Source organism: Camelus ferus, chromosome 6, assembly GCF_009834535.1.
Source record: "Camelus ferus isolate YT-003-E chromosome 6, BCGSAC_Cfer_1.0, whole genome shotgun sequence".
Taxonomy (NCBI): Eukaryota; Metazoa; Chordata; class Mammalia; order Artiodactyla; family Camelidae; genus Camelus; species Camelus ferus.
In genome coordinates this window covers 8746425-8769485 of record NC_045701.1, presented here as the reverse complement: position 1 = coordinate 8769485, position 23061 = coordinate 8746425, and the positions used below count along the sequence as shown (strand labels likewise).

General features: G+C 42.0%; 1 protein-coding gene across 1 annotated transcript in view; it reads right to left on the bottom strand.

Moving 5' to 3' along the window:
* The window catches only part of MYO1E (myosin IE), a 190477-nt gene that overhangs the window by 66103 nt on the left and 101313 nt on the right, over positions 1–23061 (bottom strand). The window contains exons 5-12 of the mRNA XM_006182336.3: positions 21483–21570; positions 17721–17810; positions 13591–13722; positions 11054–11188; positions 9412–9544; positions 4189–4385; positions 1014–1094; positions 627–713 (exon numbers count right to left, since the gene is read on the bottom strand). Coding sequence (XP_006182398.2) covers positions 627–713; positions 1014–1094; positions 4189–4385; positions 9412–9544; positions 11054–11188; positions 13591–13722; positions 17721–17810; positions 21483–21570 — 943 coding nt within the window. The remainder of the gene's footprint in view (positions 1–626; positions 714–1013; positions 1095–4188; positions 4386–9411; positions 9545–11053; positions 11189–13590; positions 13723–17720; positions 17811–21482; positions 21571–23061) is intronic.

The following is a 23061-nucleotide window of genomic DNA, read 5'->3' as shown; positions in this document are numbered from 1 at the left end:
TAAATACTAGCTTTATTAAAGACTCATGCTTTTCTTTTCCATTATGGTTTATTACAGGATATTGAATACAATTCCCTGTGCTATATACCTTGGAGTTTATTTTATATATAGTAGTTTGTATCTGCTAATGCCGAGCTCCTAATTTATCCCTCCCCTGTCCTCTTTCCCTTCTGGTAGCCATAAGTCTGTTTTCTATGCCTGTGAGTCTCTTTCTGTTTCGTAAATAAGTTCACTTGAAGACACATTTCTTTTTATGGAAGACTGGGAGGAGAGCATATCTCAGAAAACCAAGTTTTCCTCTGAAACACACAGTACATGCCATGGACAACTGCGGTTGGAACGAGGTTTCCATTTCCACTTGGTCAATGAGTCAGGGAGTAGTAACAACAGCTAGTCATAAGCCCAATTTCACAGTATCACTTACTTAAAGAGGAAATAAAATGTAGCAGAATGTGTTTATCCTTCAGACTAAAATGTCACAATGACATATGGTTTTTCTGTCTCTATTAAGCACATTTCCTAATACAGGACTAAAATCTGAATCTATTACCAAAGAGAGAGATCTCTACCTTTTAAAACACAACAACTTACAAACAGAACAAGATGAAGGAAGACGGACGGCTCACCTGTTCAGCCTTCAGTGTGAGCTCGATGAAAATCTGCTGTAACTTTTCATTAACGAAATTGATACAAAACTGTTCAAAGCCATTTTTCTGAAAAAGAGAGAGAGAATGTTACTTGCATGTAATTACTTCTGCAAAGCATTTTAAAGTCATTTTTTGAGTGATTTAGTGGAAAGCCTTAACAGAAATGTTGGAGGCATCAGGAGAGAGCCGCATGGTTTATACTTAGGAGAAGCTAACTTGGTAAAGGTACATGAAGAACCAAAAAAGCAAAAATGGGGCATGATGTTTTCTGTTTTTTTTTTTCTTTCCATTGCCTAGAATTATTTGGTTTGCGCCAGAAGAAAGGCATCACCCTCCCCAGTCTCCAGTTACGCAAACTAGTCTTACCTGAAATATTTCAAAGCCATAGATGTCTAGGACACCAATGTTGTATTCTTCATGGTCCTTCTCCATCGCTTTGTTGATGGACTAGGAGAAAGCAACCAGCGGTAATTAACTCCTCTTACATTCATATTAAAAATGGGCATGCGTGGGGGAGAGGGAAACAGACACTACCGCCTACTGGAAACAGGGGACAAGAAGAAGACAGGCAAATGGCAGCTTAAGAAAAGCCTCAGCACAACACCAGAATCTAAGCAAACCAGTACGGTGGGAAAACAAAGTTTGCTTAACGATCAACACCAGTCATTTCTGGCAGAATTAGTTTTTCTTGGGAAGCTTTGAGAATTAGAAGAAAATGTCACCTTGGATGTTTGAAGTAAAACCTATTTCACAAAAAGAATCAATATTACAAGATCTGCAAATATTATTTCCATGGACCCCACTCAGTAGAGGCATATTTCAGAGATACTGTGGGTTCGACTCCAGACCACTGCAACAAAGCTGATATCAAAGAAAAGTGAGTCACACAAATTGTTTTTGGTTTCCCACTGCATATAAAGGTTACGTGCACACTATACTGTAGCCTACTAAGTGTGCAACAGCATTGCATCTAAGAAAACAATGCATCTACCTTAATTAAAAATTACTTTATTGCCAAAAAATGCTAACCATGCATCACCTGAGCCATCAGTGAGTCGTAATCTTTTTGCAATAGCAACACCAAAGATCATCAATCTCAGATCACCATGACAAATATAATAATGATGAAAAAGACTGAAATATTGTGAGAAATACCAAAATGCGACACTGGTGAGCAAATGCTGCTGGGAAAAATGGCACCAACCGACTTGCTCAACAGAGGGTTGCCACAAACCTTCAATCTTCAAAAATACGCTATCTGCAAAGCGCAGTAAAATGAGGTATGACTGCAGTCAATTAATGGTCACCTAATATAATATGCTGGGGATGTCAAAAAGAGAGTCTCTACTCTCAGGAGTTTATAGACAGGGTGAGGCAACAATGGTTAATAATACCAGTAACACAAGTTAAAGTGATGGTAATAAAGGTAGCTTATATGCCAGGCTTCGCTGAGGGCTTCCCAAGTGTTGTTCCATTCAATTCTCACTACAACTCTCTTAACGACAGTGGTAACATTATAATGCAGAGGATCGCACTGGTGAAGAGGAAGGGTCTGGGATTAAATTTAAGTAGTTTGATGCCTAAATCTGTGTTCTTGACCACTATGAGGAGAGATGTGTAATCAGTGGAACAGAAAATGATAGAAGGTTGGTGAGGGCTGCAGGGGAGGGAAGAGTGTAGGAGAAAAATTCCTGGGGGACGAATAGCTGGATGAATTCAGAAGTACCGAAGGTGTTTTCCAGGTGAAGAAAATGACCCTCATCTTTCATGAGCCAATGGGGAATGATACACAGCACTGAGCCCAGTGGCTGGCACACAGTCAGTGCTTAGCAAATGTCAGCTCCAATTAGCATCACTTACAGTGGGGCATCCATCCTGTTACACCACACAGAGAATTAAGGGAAGACAGACAAGAAATAAGGTGGGAAGTCCCAGCACTGGAAGGAACACTGAACAGAGACAAGAGATGTGGGTTCTAGTCCCAGTTTGGCACCACACTCTTGTTTAATGGCTTGGATGAATCAACCAATACTCAGGCCTAAGGTTCCCTTGTCAGTAAAATGAGAGGCCTGGAGAAGTTAAAAGCATGACTGTTTTGTATGACCCTGGCCTTCCCAAGCAACCTTACCCTTCAAGTAACCATGAGAAGCGCAGAAAATAATGACCCTATCCTGCCTGACCTACTTACCCCCGAACACACCCAACCATACTTTAAGCTTTATAAATGTTATTGCCTGGACTCAAACACAGATTTTTTGGTTCTAATGGCCAGGCTGTTGTCTCTTGACTAGGGTCCCCTGGGGTTCTTCCTGGCTTGAATATATAAAAGCCGAGGAATTCAATAGCTGGAACACTACCAGATTACCTGGATTTAATTCCTAGATTTATCACTTAATGCTGGTGTGACCTTGGGCAAGTTCCTTAACCTCTCTGTGCCTCAGTTAGCTTATCTGTAAAATAGAGATAATAATACCTAAGTCACAAGGTTGCTGTAAGAATTAAGTGAGTTATTTTCTTCTAAAATGCTTAGAACAGTATCTGGCACATAGTAAGTGCTATAAAAATGCTTGCTATTATAATCCTACCATTTAGATGTAGATTGACACAGACTGTCAATGGCAATTCCACACTGCTGCAAGACTAATTTTCAGAATCTATAAGTGGTACACATATATAAATATGTATTTATATGCATATGTATATAAAATATCTCTATGGTAATGCCATCATTTAAAAAGTCTATGATAGTTTAAAAAATATATCCCAAAATTCTTTGATATCCTCCCCTCCAAAAAAGTGGCACCTAATTCCCCTCCCCTCAACTGTGGGCTGTACATTGTGACTTGCTTTTAATGAACAGAAGATGACAGAGTGGCAGTATCTGAGTCCAAGATTAGGACATTAAAAAGCTTTGTGGCTTCTTCCTTGCTCTGTTTCTTAGATCACTCACTCTGGGGAAACCAACTGTCATGTTGTGAGGATTTTCAAGCAGCCCAAAAGAGAAGCCCATGGAGCAGGGAACTGAGGCATCTTGCCAACAGCCAGATGAGTGCGCCATCTTGGAACCAGATTCTCCAGACCTAGTCAAGCCTTGTAATTCCAATCAGCATCTTGACTGCACTCTCATTCCTGAGTCAGAACCACAAAATACCTGACCCACAGCAACTGTGAAAAAACTAATGCTAATTGTTTTAAGCCAGTAAGTCTTGGGTTAATTTGTAACACAGCAATGGAAGATGAATACAAAGTCTGAACCTTTAGGCTCAAAGTCAAGCGAGATCCATGATTCTTTTTTTGGTCTGTAGTCCTGGCTTTAACTGAATATTTTGTCCACAATAAGCTGTTCCTCATATTAGAGTCTTGCTGGATAATTCTAGAAGTAAAAGTCAGACTCAATGATCCCAAAGAGAGAGGATTAAAAGGGAGGAGTCAGGTGATGGTTATAATAGGCCAAAACATGAAAACAAAGCTCTTCACAGTTTTGCTATTTTCATGAAGCTAAAATACAAAGCATCAACAACATCAGCCTATGTTTACTTACATCTACCAAGAAATCAAAGACCCGGGAGTGCAGGGCCTTGGCCAGTGCGTCCCGGGTGTAGCAGGCCTGCTCCACGTTGAGGGTCACGTGGATGGACTCCGACTTGCCTCCCCACTTGCTGTCCATCTGCCGGCTCGTTAGCTTTTCTTTCAGCCGGTCCTGGTTGATCCCCAGGAGATACGCTGGAAAAGCCAAAACTATACAAAACAAAAGAAAACGTGACTGTCTTGCAGAATTTTAACAATTCATCTCACAAATATGTGGAGCCGTGTGTGGGTGTGGGTGTGGGTGTGTGGGGGTGTGTGTATGTACATACAAGACTCCATCATTAGCCCCCCCAAAACTTTCACTCTAATGAAGACTGCTTATCAGCAATCCCACACATCCATCCACTTTGTTTGTCCCAATTGTTCTATTACATGAGTCAACTCCTGTGACGACTAAGACTTCCAATAATACAAACCAGTGTTCCAAGAAGGGTGGCAAGCTGATCCCCCCTACCGAGAACACAGCCAAATGCCTAAAATGGACATCTTCCCAAGTTTGCAGCAAGACAGCCCGGAAGGAACTGAATCAAGAAACATTCCTTTGGCTCCGAACCTTGTTTTCTTCCTTTTCGGTACAGTGTTTTCATAGCCTCATCATTCCTAAACAGCTTGAAGCACCTGATAGCATCAAACTCATAATGATACCCAATCACATATTTATTGAGTGCTTACCATGTGGTGGGTTACTCAAGAGAGAGGACAGGATAAAAAATACTTAAGAAATCTCGAAGACCATCTAGATGAGGCAAAGGTAGTTTATCAAATAAAGAAGCCTACAAAAAGCTGAGGAGGTGACACAGACTGACAATAAAGTCCTGGAGGAATTTAGAACAGGAAGGTATTACCACGTGCTGGGGTGGCCAAGGAAAATGATGTGTGATTGGGCGATGGGAGGTCTAAAAGGGTGAACAGGATTTGTACAGATGCCTGGGTGGAACGACAAGGGAGAGGGGAATGGAACATGCAAAGATGAGGAGGCAGGAATTTAAGAGACACGGCTGAGGTACAGCAAGGAAGCCGGCTTTGGCTAGAGCTGAAAGGTAAGGCAGGTGATCAAAAGGTTAGGATGGATCCCGATGCTGGAGGGCCTTGCTGGGGGATATTTGGGCTGGAGTCAAAGGGCCTGGATGGCTTCCAGAGATGGTGTAAAGAGGGAGGGAGGGGCTCAGTGTCACTCATGTCACAGCACACCCACTCCATCCTAAAGGTATGAAATTGGCACAGTTTGTGGTCTTTGGATAGAAAAGCTGAGTTTTCCTTGGCTCATCAATTTGTTTCATGCCAAGAAACTCACTAAGAGGAGGGTGAGTGCTATGAACGGATTTTCTTGACTTTTGGTCAAAACACTCTCATGTGAACAAATGACACCATTCTTGGGCATGAAAGCATGCTCGGGTTTTTTCCAATATGAATGGAAGATTTTTATGGACACAAATTGAAATTCTGAACGTGGATATGAGTCTTTTTCTGCATAAAGCTTTGCCAAAATTCTCTAATAAAGGGATTTTATTAAAGACCTTATGATAATGCTCAAAAATCATAAGGCTCCCAATAAAGGATAATCTGTTTGAATTTCACAGATGGTGTTAGAACGTAACAGGCTGACATTTCTCAGTATATACCTTCCAATGAGATTAAGTCAGTGAATGCATTTTGAAAAAATGTACTGCCAGAACAAGGTATTTATCATCTCCGTGACTGCTCCACAGAAGTGCTCTGACAAGTAGAGGCCTTCCTTTTTCAAAGGGCATGTGAACAAAATTAAATGCACTAATTTGCCAGTGGCCATTTTTTTAAGTTTAGTTTTAATGTCAACACATATGCTGAGAAATCTGGAGGCGTCTTCCGCTAAAACAAAACTTACCTTGCACAGAACAAGGACATGAGACGCCCATAAATCACATTGGATACATGCAGGTTTGCTGTGCGAATCAAGAGACATTTACCAATGAGTCCGTCATAGAAGAGGCCTTCACTAAGGGGAAACCTAATGGCAGTTATTACATTAAAACCAGGCAGACAGCATGTAGATTAAATATAGGTTTCTCCCAAGCCCCTAGCCATGCTAAACTAAGGATATGGTAAAATGGTTGGTAAAAATATTTATGCCATTATCTTTATGACCAGAGCTCAAGAAATAAAACAATATGGGCTAAGCCCTTGGGTCCCTGAGACGAGACAGACAAGACTGACAAAGAAACAGGATATCTTCCCATGTCTTGTATCTCTTCCTGGAGAAGAGGGCACAGGTGAGGGACCACGGGCACATGGAAAATAAGGCATGGAGTCTGGCCAAGAATCAGAGCCGCAAGCTTAAGGAACCAGCGAAGAAGTCTAGAAGGGAAATCTATCACTTGCTTTCAAAAAAATCTATGCCATGTTTTTCAAGTACCAGCTTTTATGGCCTCACATCGTCTTCAGTTGCTGCCCTGGTGCTGAAATTACAGGGCTGCTCATATTGACTTCCTTCTGGCTGTGAATTTTCATGAGGGTGTGTGCGGTGCGGCTGGATAGGAGTGTCAGTACGAAAGTTTGGGGTGGGGGGAAAAGAGCAAGAAGGCATTGATTAATTTAAATTGCTGACGTAATCCTGGTAGAGTTAAACAGAGTTACGCAGAACATAAAAGAATCTGCCAAAAAGCAATGTTTTAGCACATTCTGATCATGAGGATAGATTGCTATTACTACATTAAAGTGTAAAGCAAAGTTGGATTTAATTTTTCCTTTTAAGTATAGGGGGGATAGAGAAACTGAAAAGATGTAGCAAAACAAAATTCCATTTTAACAATTTAAAAGGAGTGGTTGGGGGGTGTGTATATCTCAGTGGTAGAGTCCATGCTTAGCATGCATGAGGTCCTGGGTTCAATCCCCAGTACCTCCATTAAAATGAATGAATGAATGAATGAATAAACATAATTACCCTCCCCCAAAAAAAGAATATTGAAAAAAATATGTAAAAGAAATGGCAAGGTAAACGTGGTTTACCAGTCTTTGGCGTAGAGGTTTTGTGCTTTCTTTTCTTTTTTCTTTTTTTTTTTTTTTTTTTTTGGTTGGGGGAGGTAATTATGTTTGTTTATTTCTAGAGGAGGCACTGGGGATTGAACCCAGGACCTCGTGTATGCTAAGCATGTACTCTACCACTGAGCTATACCCTCCCCCCAGTTTTGTGCTTTCTAACCTACTGATAATGACATAACAGGGGGCGGTGGGGGCCCTGTCACTTTACTCCTGTGGTTATTTAAGTAGTAAATAACAAATCTTAACAAAGTTTTTAGGCTAATTTGTATTTAATATTTTTCTGAAGCCAGATGTGATGGGAGTTTTACCTTTTTTGTCTATAATACAACAGCTAAGGAAAGTGCTTTCTTCTTTTCTAAAACCATGGACTAGTACTGCCCTCTATAAATGTATTCCACAGATAAACTCAAATATGAGAAAGATGACACAAACCAGGTTACTCATTTTAAGTCATTAGAAGAGCAAAAGATGTGAAACCAACTTAACATCCATCAATACATAACTGGTTCAATAAATTAAAGTACACAGCCCAGCAGTGGGAAAAAAGAACAGGTATGAGTAGGTTCTGGGGAACACAGTATCTGCTTGAAAGGAATACAAGAGACTGGAAATGGAAACACTGGTTCCCTCTGGGCAGAGGAGTAAGTTGACGAGCCAAAGGGGTGGATGTGAGAACTCTGTGTATGCTGAACCCTGGGAAGGGATTATGGACGGAAAGAATACAAAATGACTAGCAGGAAGACACGTTTCTTCGTTACACCTCTGTGGCTTCACGCATGGCCTTTTCTGATCTCCATCCCTGCACCACCTCCAATCAGAGAATCTCACTGGCGGCCCCCAATCTTGGGCCCCACCCAGCTGGCTGAGGAGGCTACTTCCTCTGCACATCAATGTGCAGTGAACCACTTCTTGGCTCAAGCATCCAGAGGAAGGAATGCTTGCTGCGTCAGAGCCATGACTTTCTTCTCCAGCCTAAAGAAGCAGTAAAGGCTTGTCCCATCCAAGAAGGCAAGAGAATTCCAGTCTATGTCCACAGAAACTACCAAGAAACCAGAACTGGCAAACGTGGAAAGACAAGCGTTTATGACCCTCTCAGACACATACAAGCACTTGTCAAATGCGAAGGGTAATGTACATAATGTCTAGAAACAGTTATTATTATTAGGCAGTGGTGTTTCTAGACTTTATGGACACCCCGTGTATTTATTCTTTTCTACTCGACTGCCTTCCCTGGTAAACATAACTCATGTTCCTCTTTATCAGATACACATCAGAAGTCAGCAGCACTTCCCTCCTTTATCACAAAAGAAAACAAAAATCTTAAAAAAGAACCTTATTTGGAATGGAAAGAGCCCGACTGCACTGTCAGCAATGACTAGGATACTATTTATTACTAGGCGACTAAATTTATCGTCTTTGAAGAATGCTGAGAAAGGAAGAAACGTCTTCCTGGGTGGTTAAAGGATGTGTGGGTTCTGAGAGCCGCCTGGAAAGCGTAAGAGGCTAAAAGCACAGAGCATCGTAGGTGTGGCGCATCGCAGCACACAGAACCAGTAACGTGTTTGCAGGAAGGACCTGATTTCTTCCCAAAGAGTGAAAGTGATCATTCAGGTCTTCAGGCTCTGACAGCTACAGAGGTGACATTAAAGGCCATTATCAGCAGTCAACACAACAGTCAGTGTCCTTTTTTCTTTCCCCTGTTTTCAGAAATCCATTCTAATCCAACCCATGGGGCAACTTAGAAACCTGTGATATTTACATACATCCTATCACTTGCTCCTTAGCCCTTTAGGTAAATATAAACCCTAAAGATCAGCTACAGAAAATATTTTTATTAGGAGACAAATCTTTTTGAGTTATTTAGCTCTTACTAAACAGTAAGTAATTTAGCTCTTACTAAATACTAAATTTCATTAAAATATCACTTCATTTTTAAACGCAGATGTGAAATTCTGTCAGAGCTCCCTAAGGTTAATGATAAATTGAAACAATCATGAGGCCATTAACTTCTGCCATGTAAGTCTTAAGCAGGACACGTTAAGTCTTCCCAGCACCTTTTCCCTAAACACCGAAAGTAGAGGAAAGTGGCAGGTGACTCCTGATGGGAACTGAACAATTATTTCCTCTCATTCAGAAACCGTGTGCCGAAGCCACTCACACTCTTCACTCTCCACGGCTGCGTAATTGCCAACTTCTTTAAAGCTGATGTTTCCCAGGTGGAGAATTCCCGCCACTATCTGCAGCACCAGTGCCTGCTCCTCCGCGAAGATGCCAATCACGTTCATCGCGTGCTGGAAGGGAAAGAGAAGTGAGCCCGACACGTCGGTCCCCAGCTCTACCAGCTCATCATAAAGAAGCCAAAGCTGGGAGCACCATTCTATGTGTTACATGGAATGCTGCCCAACTCATGAACCACTGAGTAAAGCCAAACAGATCTTCCAAAAAAAAAAAAAAAAAGCCAAAGCTTAGACTGGGTTGTGCAGTCACACGTGGCTTCGTCTGCAATGGCAGCCAGGAGTCCCTGGAAGACATGTTCACTGACCGAAGCACTCTCACACATTCTTGTCCAGTCTCAAAGTCATGCTAGAAAGGCAGTTCTGTCTTTAAACAGAGCGTGTAATCTTCCAGGAATACGGGCAAGAAAGCTCTGGAGGAAAGATACTCACACGGAGCAGCGGCTGTACACAGTCAACAAGTCTGTTCCCGTCCCTCAGTTGTCCTCTGGTTGCCACCCCTCTCCCTCTAAGGGCACTGATGTCCCTTTCCAGCTACTCCAGACAGACTCAGAGATCTTTCCCTTCACTGGGAGGGCTGAGAATAGATTATACTTGCAAAAGGGTCTTGATTAAAAATCTCCAGGAAAAGCACCATTAGAAAAGTCTTGTTTCTGAGGTCCATGAAATTCAATAAAAGGAGTTAAGATGCCTGGGCCTTAGATATGCATAACCTAAGAGAACTGTCCTCTAGGACCAATGCAGACCAAGCAGCATTTTTTTCCTCCCAGCTTCTTTGAGGCCATGTGGGCTCTTAATGACATCTTCTTTCCTGGCACCCAGGATGGTCTGTCCCTTTCAAGCACAATGTCAGGTCCCCATCAAACCGTACCTCCAACTGCCCATTCAAGGTCTCCCATGTGGTTCTGGACCTGGGCTGAAGGACGAGCCAGGCTGGTACCTGACTCCAAGGGCAGTGGTGATGCAGCACTTTGAGGTTAAGTGAGTGGAGAGCCCACCTCCAGAAAGTTCTAGATTGACTTTGTAAGTTGTTTCCCTGAGGATGTGAACCCTCAGTAATCTACCTGGATTCACCCCCTTGAACCATGACAAACATACAATGTGAAAAGTGTGGTGGAGAGGCTCGCCCTCTGATCTGTATGATGCAGAGGGAAAGAAAGTGGGTGGGGAAAAGGTTGAAGTTGTTCTAGGGTTGCTAAGCCCGATTAAGGAAATGAGAGCACTTTTTGCTTTGCCTTTCTACGGAAACAGTACGACAATTGTGTGAGCCATCGGCAAACCGGTGTGGTAAATGCATTACCCACAGTAGTTTTTATCTCCTGTTAATCAGAGCTCCAGCGGTGGGGTGGGGGCAGGTAATGATGAATCCACTTTTCTCACCCATTCTGCATCATTAGGTGGTCCTCCGGCAACTGGGCACATGGCTATTTAAGGGTGTTTAAACATGTGGTTTCAGGAACTGGAGCGCTTCCAGCAGAATGAGGTGGAACTTGCAGGTTGCTCCTTGCATTGTTAACCTCCCCTGCCCTTTCTACCACAGGCAACGCCCAGGCTGCCAGCACTCACCAGAGTTTCCTGAAACTCCCTCCTGTCGTCAATGCCATCCACCTTAAAGGACCCAGAGAGGCTCAGGTAGTAATAATAGTCCATGCTGGTGATGCCCAGGCCGTGCTTCTGCTCTGCAGACGCGCCCTCGATGAGCTGAGCAAGAGAAAGGGGTGTGTGCATGACGTAGCCCACGGAGCGATCAAAGGTCCCACACGGTTCCTGTACCACCACCCCCGGAGCCCAAGTGATGGGATTTTCTCTCCCTACTTCCTAAACTGATGGGTGGTCCCTGCCTCTGAAATACTAAAGGGCTTCAGACTATGGGCTATGTGTGTAGTAGCCCCCAGTCGCCTCTACAAATTCGAGTTCTTGACTTTGATTAGATCTGCAAGAGCTGCGAATTTTCCCTTGCCCAATAAACGGAACTGCACAGTTACAACAGTGAGGTCCCTGGGAAATGTGGAAAGCAAGCCAGATTCTAATTACTTTGTTCCTTCTCAACTTGCAGGTGGCTTTTTAAAGTGCACCTAGACCCTCGAGGCTTCTCACTGCAGGATGCATGGTAAAGAACAGCGCCAGGTCCCATCCCTTGGGTTTCTGTTCTGTCTCTGGTTTTTGCCTTAGTTCTCGGCAAGACCCTGTGAGTTGTGCCGGAAAAGGTTCAACAATCAATCCTTGAGGTGGAGGTCGGGCTGGGGAATGGATTTGTAGTGTCGGCTGATTTTCAGTGTAAATACTCCTACAATGACTGATTTCAAGCTACCAAGTACTGTCACTGAAGGAAGAGATGCACACAGCCCTGGCAAGCCAGCTCCAGCACACCACTGGCTCCACCCCAACCGAATTTAGCCACTGTCCACACTTCCCCACCTTGGTCAAGTTCCTCATGTCATCCTGGCTCCACATCCTTAAAACAGGGAATCTCATCTCCATTACTAAGAAGTTCTAGGTCATCCCATGACATCAGGTTCCCTTAATTTTTCCCCTCCGTCTCCTCAAAATCCTTTTGTACCACTCTCTTCCTTTTTTTTCTTCTGGCTTTCTGCCCCCTCCCCCCTTTTTGGTCTAAGAACTTCCACCACCTCTTTCTCAGTCTTCTCCCCACCCACATCATAGGGCCCCCTCAGCTGAACCTTCAAACACCCCTTTGTCTACTTCTCTCCCATCTACAAAGGCATTTTACACTCATGTCTCACGACTGTCTTATCTGTGTTCTGTAGCACTGCCCACTGTGACCCTTTCTTGTCAATAAAAGTGATGTTCCCTTCAAAAAAAAAAAAAAAAAGGCTCTTTGCCTTCTTTAGAAACTTTCTCCTTGACTCTGAAATTCTTCATGCTTCAAAATTGACTTCCTCCTCTGGCTTCTTTCTCCCCTCACCATTCTGATCAAATAACTCTCATGGCTACTTTCCAGTGGCTAAAACCAGCTGAAACTCTTGGTTCCCCAGGCCCCCTGCCCCATCCTTTGATCCTGCCCCTCAGCCCCCCAAGCTTCCCCTGGCTTTGGTGACCCTGCAGGACCTTGGCTTTCCTCCTCCGACCACACCCCTGGCTCCTCAGTGCCTCCCTCATCCTACAGACAGTCCCCAGGTCCCTGTGTCCCGTGTCGGCATGGTCTTTCTCCCCACACTCACTCCCACAAGAGTCCCATCTACTTCACAGCTTGGACTGTTACTTTTATGTCAGAACCTTGAACTCCATCTTCCCCTGAGCTCATCACTTTCCCAGTCTCTAGTCTGGGGCTTTCCAACTTGTGGGCAGAGGATTCTGGAGGGGAATGGGGTTGGCATTTATCAAAAGGTGGATTCAGAAAATAATCATAAACTTCTTTCTAGTGCTCAATAAACAATATACCATGTGTGAGAACATGAAATTGCTTTTCAAACATCTGTACATGTTGCTTTGATTAATACAATTAAAAGCATTACTGAATTGACAGAATCTTTTGGTCATTTACGTATAGCTTTCAAACAACCGGTGCTAACCAGAAGAACTCTTTACCATCACCTAAAATGTCTATGTAATTGAAAAGACTGAATGTGAGCTACCAACACAGCTTAACTTCCTTCAGATCCAAGGATCTTCAAATAAAAAAATAAAACAAAAAAACAGTGGCAGGCCATTCTTCAAAGAACATCTAATGTGGATCCCCAATATATGAAGTAGTAATACATAAATCCATACATTAAAAAATTATTTATGGTTTCTCTCTCTCTATATATATATATATATTTTTAATGGAGGTACTGGTGACTGAACCAAGGACTCCGTACATGCTAAGCATGCACTCTACCACTGAGCTATTTATTATTCTCCACCCATTATATTTTTTAAATACTTAAAATCATTTTTAAAAAAAGTTGAATTAGATGCTTCCTAAAGCCCAGAACACAATTTAAAAGCATCCTGCACACCACTCTAGTCCCAAACTCTCCCTGGCTTTTGAGAGTCTAAGTAAAAACTTTTTGACCTTGAAGTGATTATTTCACTTTAAGGAAAATTTTAAATCGGGAGAAGGAATAAGGAAGCAGGAAAGAAATAATATAAAGGAAAACCTGGTAAAATATGTGAAAACTCCGCTCTCCAGGGTTCCTCATCACCACCCTAGATTTTTCCAGAAGGAAGTTGGAGATCTTTCCACCATCTGGTTCTCCACCTGGACTGAACTGGATTTCAAAGTATTTTCCCTGCAAGAAAATTAGGTATTTCCTTCAATGGTTGGTGAACAAAAACATGATGTTCCAAACGGGCTTTTGGGTACAGGATATAATTCAAGGAAATTCATTAATGAAAGATATGTTCTGAATTATTCCCATTTCTGGTCTAGGCTTCCTCACTGTTTCCTATCAGACAATAACATGTGCCTTTGTCCAATCACACAGTTCTGTGTTGAGAGAGAGAATCTGCCATTCTAACCCAACTAAATAAGGACATGCGATATTCCTTCCCATCTTCCCCCAAGAGGCGCTTGCCTGCGAAACCGGAAGTTGTAAAGAATAGGACAGAAAATCACGTAATGCCCTTGATCTAACAAGAGTGAACTCTATCAGCCTCTTTCAGAGGAAGCAAGTTTTCCCTCTGGCAGACTTATTTCAATGACTTGGAGCAAAAGCAATCCCTTTTCACCTCTGGAGCAACTAAAATGCTTACCTAAAATAAAAACACTTGCTTATAAAGTTCCTTTCAGCTAGCTGTGGGTGTGGGGATTTTTGTTACTGTTGTTAACATTTCCTTTTAAATGACTGCTAGGCTAATAAGGAACAAAAGAGAATAAAGCCCTGGAGGGTAGCTGAAAAAGATGTCCAGATTGTTGAGTAAATGAAGTGGTTTTTGTTTTTTTTTTTAAACTACAATCTAATTTCTCTCCAGTTCTCAGAAAGGTCCAGGAGGGTAAATTTAAACGAAGAAAAAGATGAGAATGTGACTTTTAGGGAGTGGTGTGGCTGAGGGTCAAAAACTGCACAGCATGCCCAGCCTAACTTCATTCACATTTAATATTTTTATTTTTGTAATTAAAACATTTTTAAAGTTTAAGTTATTAATTTATTTTTAATTTTTTAATTCTTAAAATTATTTTAATTTTTTTACATTAAATATTTTTTAAATGTGTATGCTGATGAAATCCACCATCTCAGGGCTGAAGCCTGCCAAACCACAGGTCTCTGACTAGAGCCATAAACTCACTGCATGTTTCTCCTACTGCCTCCAGCACTCAGTACCTGCTGTGTTCCTGCTAAGTTACTTCCCAACTCCAGGTATCCAAAAGGCTACAAAAGAAGGCGACTGTCTAACCATCTATTTGTCTTAATCTGATGATTCCTCCTTCTCCCTCTCCTAAAAATAAACCCCAAGACAAACACCCAGGAACACCAGACACAGAAAAGGACCACAAACCACTGCTGTCACGAATTACGGTGGTTCGTGAGAAAAGTTTGCTGAGCAAGTTCTCCTGCTTCCTACCACGGCCATCCTTCCCCTTGAGGCGTGTTCCGAAGGGACTAACTGTGTCCATTTGTGTACAACCCCACCACCCCAGTGTCATTCCCCATCAATCCAGGGATGGAAACAAAACAAAACAGGACGTCAAATCCAGGAGAGGCAGATTTGGTAAATGGCAAACTCTCAGGTCCCTCTGAAAATGGTTCAGAACCATGGCTGCCTGTTACAAAGACCTGAGGAGCCTTCAAGAAATGCTGCCTGGTGCCATCCAAACAAGGAAATCAGTCGCTAGGGACTGGCACCCAGAAGGAATACATGTACGTAAGTATATTAGGACTGAAAGATAATGCTGTACACCAGAAATTGACAAATGGCAGCTGAGTATAGGTCAATCAACAAACAAACAAGGGCAACAACAAAACAAACAAAGAAAGCTTGGGTGATTTTTACATGTGGCCAAGTTTGAGAACCGCGGCTCTAATGTACCTGAAATGCTAATCCACAACTCAAAATTGTAGTATAAAAGCGAAAGCCCCTAAAGAGAGATCAGGAAGTTTAGCTTTGTCATAAAGCAGCCTGGGAGAAAGAGGAAATTGTAAAAAGAGAGGATGTTGCACTTCCATAAGTAAATGGAAAGACACTTTGACTCTGGGTAATATTTTCTTTCTTAAGCCCGGTGCTACAGACACCGATGTTCATTGTACTGTTTTTAAATGGTGATGGAAATATTTCATATATTTCGTAAAACTTGAAAGAGTTTGTAAGCATGAATTTTTAAGACTGACACTACGTACCCATTTTTAAAAGTGAAATTACCCATTATTCCACCTTGATGCCACTTCCACCCTCCTACTGAATAACCACTATAACAGTATACCGAAACTCTGATTTACGGACACCTTAATTATGTTTTACATAATGTGCATTTTTATATAAAAAAGGATTATATTGTAGATACTGTTCTCTTAACTTTTTTAAAAATTTAATAATATATCAAGGATATCTTTTAAAATAAATCATTACTAACAGGGAACTTGGCTATTATACCCTAAGAGTAATGTTGGGTCAAAGACAATGAGTATTTGAAGTTTTGATGAGAATTGCCAAATTGCTGTACTAGGGAAATAGTAGCTTTTCTTGAGTATTATCCGCCTCCTTAATGTTTGCTTATCTGAGAGACAGAAAATGATACATGGTTTTAGCTTATATTTCTTTCATTATTGGTTAGAACATCTTTTGAGGCCCCATCAGACTCCTCTCTGTGTGCACATGTGCAAGTATGTATGTCTGGATGTGGGTGTGCATGCGTGTGTGTGTGTGTGTGTGTGTGTGTGTGAATTACCTGTCTATACTTTTTCCCATCTTTTTATCAGGGTTGTGTGAAATTCTGTCATCAGAAAAATAAAAAATACTGGGTATTTCTGTTTTGCTTTACAAAAATGAACCGATGTAGCCTCCTTGTCCAAGGATAATTTATACTGGAAAAATCAAGAAAAATATTGATTTTGTTATTTTTCTGCTCTCTAAGGATGGCAAAAGAGGGGGAATGCATAGCTAGAGAGTTGAATTTGGTCAAGTCGTTTTTACAAGGCAGACTGAGATTGACAATTGGGGAAGAAAAAGTCAAGCGAAAAATTCATTCACATCTTCTTTCCCGTTTCATTATCTAGAAACTTCAAGATAACACAACCCAGCCGCTGAGCAGAAAAATATGCAAGATGAACACATAAGTAAATAATCTGAATAATATTGAGCAGTGAAGAAACTGAGGGCAATTCTGATGGATTAAACTCACCAGGGAACTTAACAACTGCTGCCTGAGAACCTAGTAAGAATCCTCTTGGAAACAGAAGCTTCCTTCCAAAACAGAAGGGGGAAAAAGAAATCATTTTTCTCCAAGATTCCCACTTATTTATTTTAAAATGGTCCAGAATCTGCCTCACAGATGGCTCCCTAAATGCTTTACTGCCAGACATGATCTATGGTTGAGATAAGATATAAAATTTACATAATCAAAGCTACTGGGCAAACACTCATTTCTTTGCAAACGTGGCTTTTGGTCAAGGGGAATATATTCACATCCATCCTTGCCAGACTTCCAATCAAAACGTAGACAGAGGCATTCACGTCAAGGCATTTGGCTGATATTTTCATTACCCTGGGTAAGCGGACCAGTTAGGAGGCAATCTGGAGGCCAAGTCCAGCCACTTTGGGAGGTTATTATGTCACGTGAATACATACAGAACACACACACAAGGCCAAGGGGGTGGGGTAGACAATTGTTCCCTCTACTGACAGAGAAGAGAAAGTTTCTCTCCAAGATGCTGGATCAAAGCGCTCCCTTCAGTGTCCAAAACCCAAGTTCCAGGAAGCAAAGCAAGGTGACAGGACCCAGGGTCTAGTCTACTCAGTTCCTTGTCTGGGAAAGAAAGCCTCTTCTCTCTCCAGGGCCCAGAGCGAACTCCTCCAAGACCAGAGCAGACACTTCACTCTCCTTAGGAAGGCAGCGCAAGTTGAGAACTGTTTTCAAAAACTATCTTATTGACATCCCCAGGGTTCAAAAATAACTTGAGTCAAAGGGCACACTGAAGCCTGACAGCCCACTGCTAGAGAAAAAAGAAAAGGTTGAAGAGGTGGCCCCTGATGATGTGCGGAAAGCCCCCATCTCCTCGGGGACACAGAACTTAGACTAGAACGTCAACATCATCAATCAGGTGACATCCGCTATCAGAGGACAGAGACTCACAAATCGGCTGGAGTTGTTGTTCCGGACCGTCTTGGCGTTCCCGAAGGCCTCCAGCAGCGGGTTGGACTGCAGGATGATGTCCTTGACATGCTGTCACGGCAAACAGAGCAGAGGTTAATCAAGAAGATGCGAACATCTGCCCTACAATGTAAAGCCAGACTCTCCCTGTGGACCTGGTTTCTGAATGCGGTGAAGGTGAGAGGCCTCACATCCACGCCCCTGGAGTTTTGGGAGGATCTACTCTTCCTACTCAACAGCCCCAGTGCTGTTTGTGTGTTCCTGTCTTCCAATTTCCTTGACTCCATGCAGGAGTCCCCGGACCCGGGACGCCACTGGAAAGCAGGATCTACAAACGGTCCCGGGCTGGGTTTCCAAGTTGGATGCTGCAGCTTTACCCTCGGCTCCCCAGGGGACCGGGAACCACGGCAGGAGGGGCATCTCCTTGGGTTCTGACCGGAGTCTTTCCTATCACTACTCTGGCTCTACCCACCTACTGCACCCCACCCACCCCTTCACTGCAATGTTACAGACATGGAGTCTAAGGCTTCCCAAGCTTTGTCGTGCATGAATCACCCGGGAATCTTGTTCAAATGCAGGTGCTGAGTCAGTAGGTCTGAGGTGGGGGTCTGAGAGTCTGCATTTCAAACCAGCTCCCTGGTGTTGCTGGCTTACCAGCATGCGGCCCCAGTTGAGCAACGCTGGGTCAACACTGGGTTGTGTGGAAGGACTACTGGCCTACTGGAGGGGCAGAATTTGGCTTTCAAACACCCCAATTCGGGGTCAGACTGCAAAGTGTGCAAAACATCCCATGGGCAAGACAGCTCAACAGACAGGAGTTGATGTTGGAGAGGACTTTTGACTAGTGAGTCATTCCTTGTACTTCTAATTATTCACATGCTATGGTTAAACAGGCTCCAGAAATAACAAGTCTCTGGCTTGTGCTCTTCAGCTACTGACTAATTTCAAGCCAAAAGCTCTGTATCATTGTCCTCATAGGAAAACAGGAAGAGAAAAATCAACATTAAACGTCTGCAGTCTGGTCGCCGTCTGTAGCAAATAGACTAGATTAAGACACTGACTACTAATTGACTATGTAACAGCCCAAGTGCTCCTTGGACACCCTTCTGAACACCGAGAAGAGGAATGAGAAGTGGAATTCCATCAACCGGGCACACGTCGTCAGCGGAGGCACAAAGAGCTAATTATGGGTGGTCCCTCCATGGAGTCTGCTCCAGAGCTTAGAAAGATAATTCTACTCGGCTTATTCTCCTTTCAAAACTCATGGATTTATGTAACATTTGCTTTTCTTTATAAAATTAATTTTAACTTTGTGGGTCTACACTAATCTTGTACACTTGCTATTTGGCACCAGGGATTCCTACATCACTTGTCAACACTCAGCATCTTGTTGAGCTAGAACAAAAGGAAGGCTCTTCGTGGTCTCTTCCCTTCTTTAATTACTGACTTTTCAACTGAGACTCTTTATGCACGCATCCATTCCTCCATCCACCATCAAGACGTCCAACAGAATTTTGCGGCATGTGGCAAGCATATATGGGGAAGAGAGAAAGAGCAAATCAAAGGAGCAGCTCCCACACAAAACAGCAGCCTGGATTCCTGGCTCCACATCAGTCTTCTAGGGATGGAGTGTGATCACACAAATGGAGAAAAGCAAGCGGACTGGACCACACCAATCTAAGTTCTACAGCTGCACACGCAGTCCAACATGGCGGCTGCTAAGCACGTGCAGCACATCCCAGCCGAGACGAGCTTTAAGTAACACTGGATTCCCAAGATTTAGGACCAAAGAGAATATAAAATATCTCATTAATTGATTAATGATTATATGCTGAAATAATATTTTGGATATACGGGAGTACATATATTTTAAAAGATTAATTCCATGTGCTTCTTTTTACTTTTTTTTTTAATATGACTACTGAAAACTCGGAAATTATGCGTGTGACATGCACCATCTTTCTACTGGATGGTGCTACACTAGATCTTCCTTTCATTGGGTAAAGGCAGCCCCCTAAGTCCCTTCCACTCTACATAAGGAATTCTGGACTCTGCCTTAAGCTTTCTCATCCCCCAGGACATGATGGAGCACCACTGATTGAGGAGACAGAGCCATAATAAAGAGAAGACTGATGTGTCATTTTTTTAAGTCAACAGCTGACTACGGCAGTAACATCACTTCTTGGATGATTCTAATTAAAAATTTAATCTTTAGGGGGAAATCTATCCTGGATCATGATTTCTAACAATAATAATAATAATAAAAAGTTCCCAGCTGTCCGTGCCAGTGATGAACACGAGTTTGGGCAGCCCCCTGTGGACCTTACCCCCCAATCACAATCAACTATTGCTCTTTGGGGAGGAGTTTCACCCATTTCGGCTGATGCTGATTCTGCAACCACAATGAGTAAAACTAAAGACAGATGACGCTGTGTCTACCGCTTTCTTCCTCTTGAATCTGTCCCTTCTCTGCCCATACTGTATTTCCCTCCTTTTTCCTTTCTTTCTCTCCTGTGTCCTCATTCTCTGGGTCTCCCCACTTTCCTTAACACTCTAATTCTCCATTCTTCCTTTCTCTGTTTTCCTTTTTCTCTCTATTTTTAAAATACATTTTTTAAAGTTTTTGTAAATTTTTTGAATTTGCTATTTATTCACATAGTTCAAGACATAAAAGTTTCACAAGGGTGTACACAGAGTCCCAGCCTCCCAGGTTCCTCCCTGAAGACATCATTGTTATCAGTTTCTTGTGTAGCCCTCCAGAGCTGTCACACATATCCAAACAAATACAAGCATTATAAATATATGTTCTCTTTTTCCTCAAATGGCAGCACATAATAGACAATGTTCTGAACCTTGCTTTTTGCACTTCATGATACAGCTTAGAGATCAATTCCTTTTAGGACACAAAGCTTCATTGTTTATGGCTGTGTAATATTCTAGTCTATTATAAACCATAAATTATTTCACCAGTCACCGACCGATGAACACTTAAGCTGTCTCCAGCCTTCTACATTATCAAAAATGCCACATCAAAGAACCTTACACATGAATCACTTCACATCCATTTAGCACACCTAAAGGATAAATTCTCTTCAGCAAAACTGATGAGTCAAAGGGTGTATGCATATAGATTTGATAGATTTTGCTAAAATGCCCTCCACAGAAGTGTGCTAATTCATGCTCCTACCAATAATGTATGAGAGGGACTATGTCCCTATATTTTTACCAACAAAACACGACAAAAATTGACGTCACTCCGAGAGTTAAGAAACAGTTCTTCAATGTAGTTTTAAGTTGTATTTCTCTTATTAGCGTAAGGATGAGAGTATTTTCATGCTTTATGAGTCATTTCTATTTCTTTTTCTGTGAGATGGCTTTCATGCTCTTTATTTTCCTTTTGGATTTGAGAACTTTTCATTGATTATATATAATACTCATTAGATATTAGGCATCTTCATGTCATAATTCTCTAATGTGCTATTTCTCTGCAGACTTCAAGTTTCTTGGTTATAAAACCAATGTCTTCTCTGTGCAAGAAAAATTCTTTCTTAGACAGTAAACGCAGGGGAGGGTATAACTCAAATGGCAGAGTCCTGGGTTCAATCCCCAGTACCTCCTCCAAATATAAATAAACAAACCTAGTTACCTCCCCTTCAAAAACAAAACAAAAAAACAAAAACAGCAAACGGAGCCTCTCCTTTCACAAAGTACAAAATCTCAGGATGAGCCACAGCATGAACTCACCTGGACCTTGGGGCCTCCCCCAGACACTCTGGAGATGTAACTCATGATGTATTTGGCAGCCACCGTCTTTCCAGCACCACTCTCACCGCTGAGGAAAGAAAGACAAAAATACCCAGCCATGAGGCAGTTCACGACCAGCTCCCTCCTCCCCTCTAAAAAGATGCTGCCCCCCCCAATAAAACAGAAAACAAGCAGAGAGGAATTCAGTTAAAAAAAAAAAAAAGCACAATACTAGTGAGAAAGTTAAATCACAACAGGACAGGTCACCCCCATGACTTGTATGATGACTATTAACATGGTGTGTGGGCCAGGGTCCTGATAATCATCACTGTGCACAGGACAATTGGGCATTTTAAACGCCTGATAAAGGGGAAAGGATCAGGAATAGTACAGAACGCCAGAACGATAAGAGTGTACAGATTACAACTGACATGAAGATTGTAAACATGGGGGGGAAAGCATATAAAGTAATGTTAAGTGAAATAAATCAGATTCAAATGACGTATAAAACAGGGTTTCAAAACGGTAAAGAAAAAAAAAATTAAACATAAGAAAAAAAACAGTTAGAACTACCACAAAAATATTAGCAGAGGTTTTGGTAAAGGAAAAGATACCACGGAGACTTCTTTTGGTTTATTATTTTCCAAACTTAAAAAAAAAAAAAAGAAAGAAAGAAAGAAGAAAAAGAAAAAAGAAAAAAAGAAAGAAAGAAAAAGTAGGCACTCTCAGGTTTCAGACCATATGCCCACAACTGATGCAAGCAAGTTTATTTTAGAAGTTCTAAAATTAAATGATGAGGTAGTATTAATCACATCCTGAAAAACAAAGACAACTTCCGTTTGGTGGCCTTACTGCATGGGGAAAGCCTTTTGTTAACAGCATACAGTTGCATCTTCAAAATACCCATTTCTTCCTTCAAAATCCCCTTCGACCGATGATGACCTCAGTTCAAAACATGCTTGAGTCAGTCAGATTTCTCATTTGTCTAACGCTAGCCTTTGTGTTACCATGATGGAATTAATTAGATGAAAGGAATTTGTAGCATGTAAAATAATGGTGGAATTTAATATGACAATTCAGGCTGCTGTGAGTTCATGAGACAATATTTTTGTTTGCTATTGAGGATCAAAAATTTGGGGGTGCAGAGCAACTGTTCTATGAATACCCAAACTAGTGAACTATTACCAATTGCTTGGGTACTCAAGAAAAGAGGAAACACTTGTTTAGGGTCCAACCAAGCCAGGTGGCCCCCTACCACCAAAACAAAACTGACATAAATTTGGAAATAGTTAGATATTTCAAAATGAAACAAAAAAGGATGAAAGCAGCCATCATAGCAAAACTCAGAACTTTGTTGAATTTCACTGAACTAAGATGCTAGATGTTTAATTAGAGAGATGATGGGGAAGAATGAGGGAACCGTAATCTGTGAGGGCCTCTAAAGGTCTGAATCCATCTATTCAACTCATTCACCCACCTGGTCCTCAGCTCCCGACTCCCACGTCACATGAATAGGGAACCCAAACTGACATAAGATACAGCAACAAACTGAAAGCCAGTGAGTCTGGGATGGTGTGTC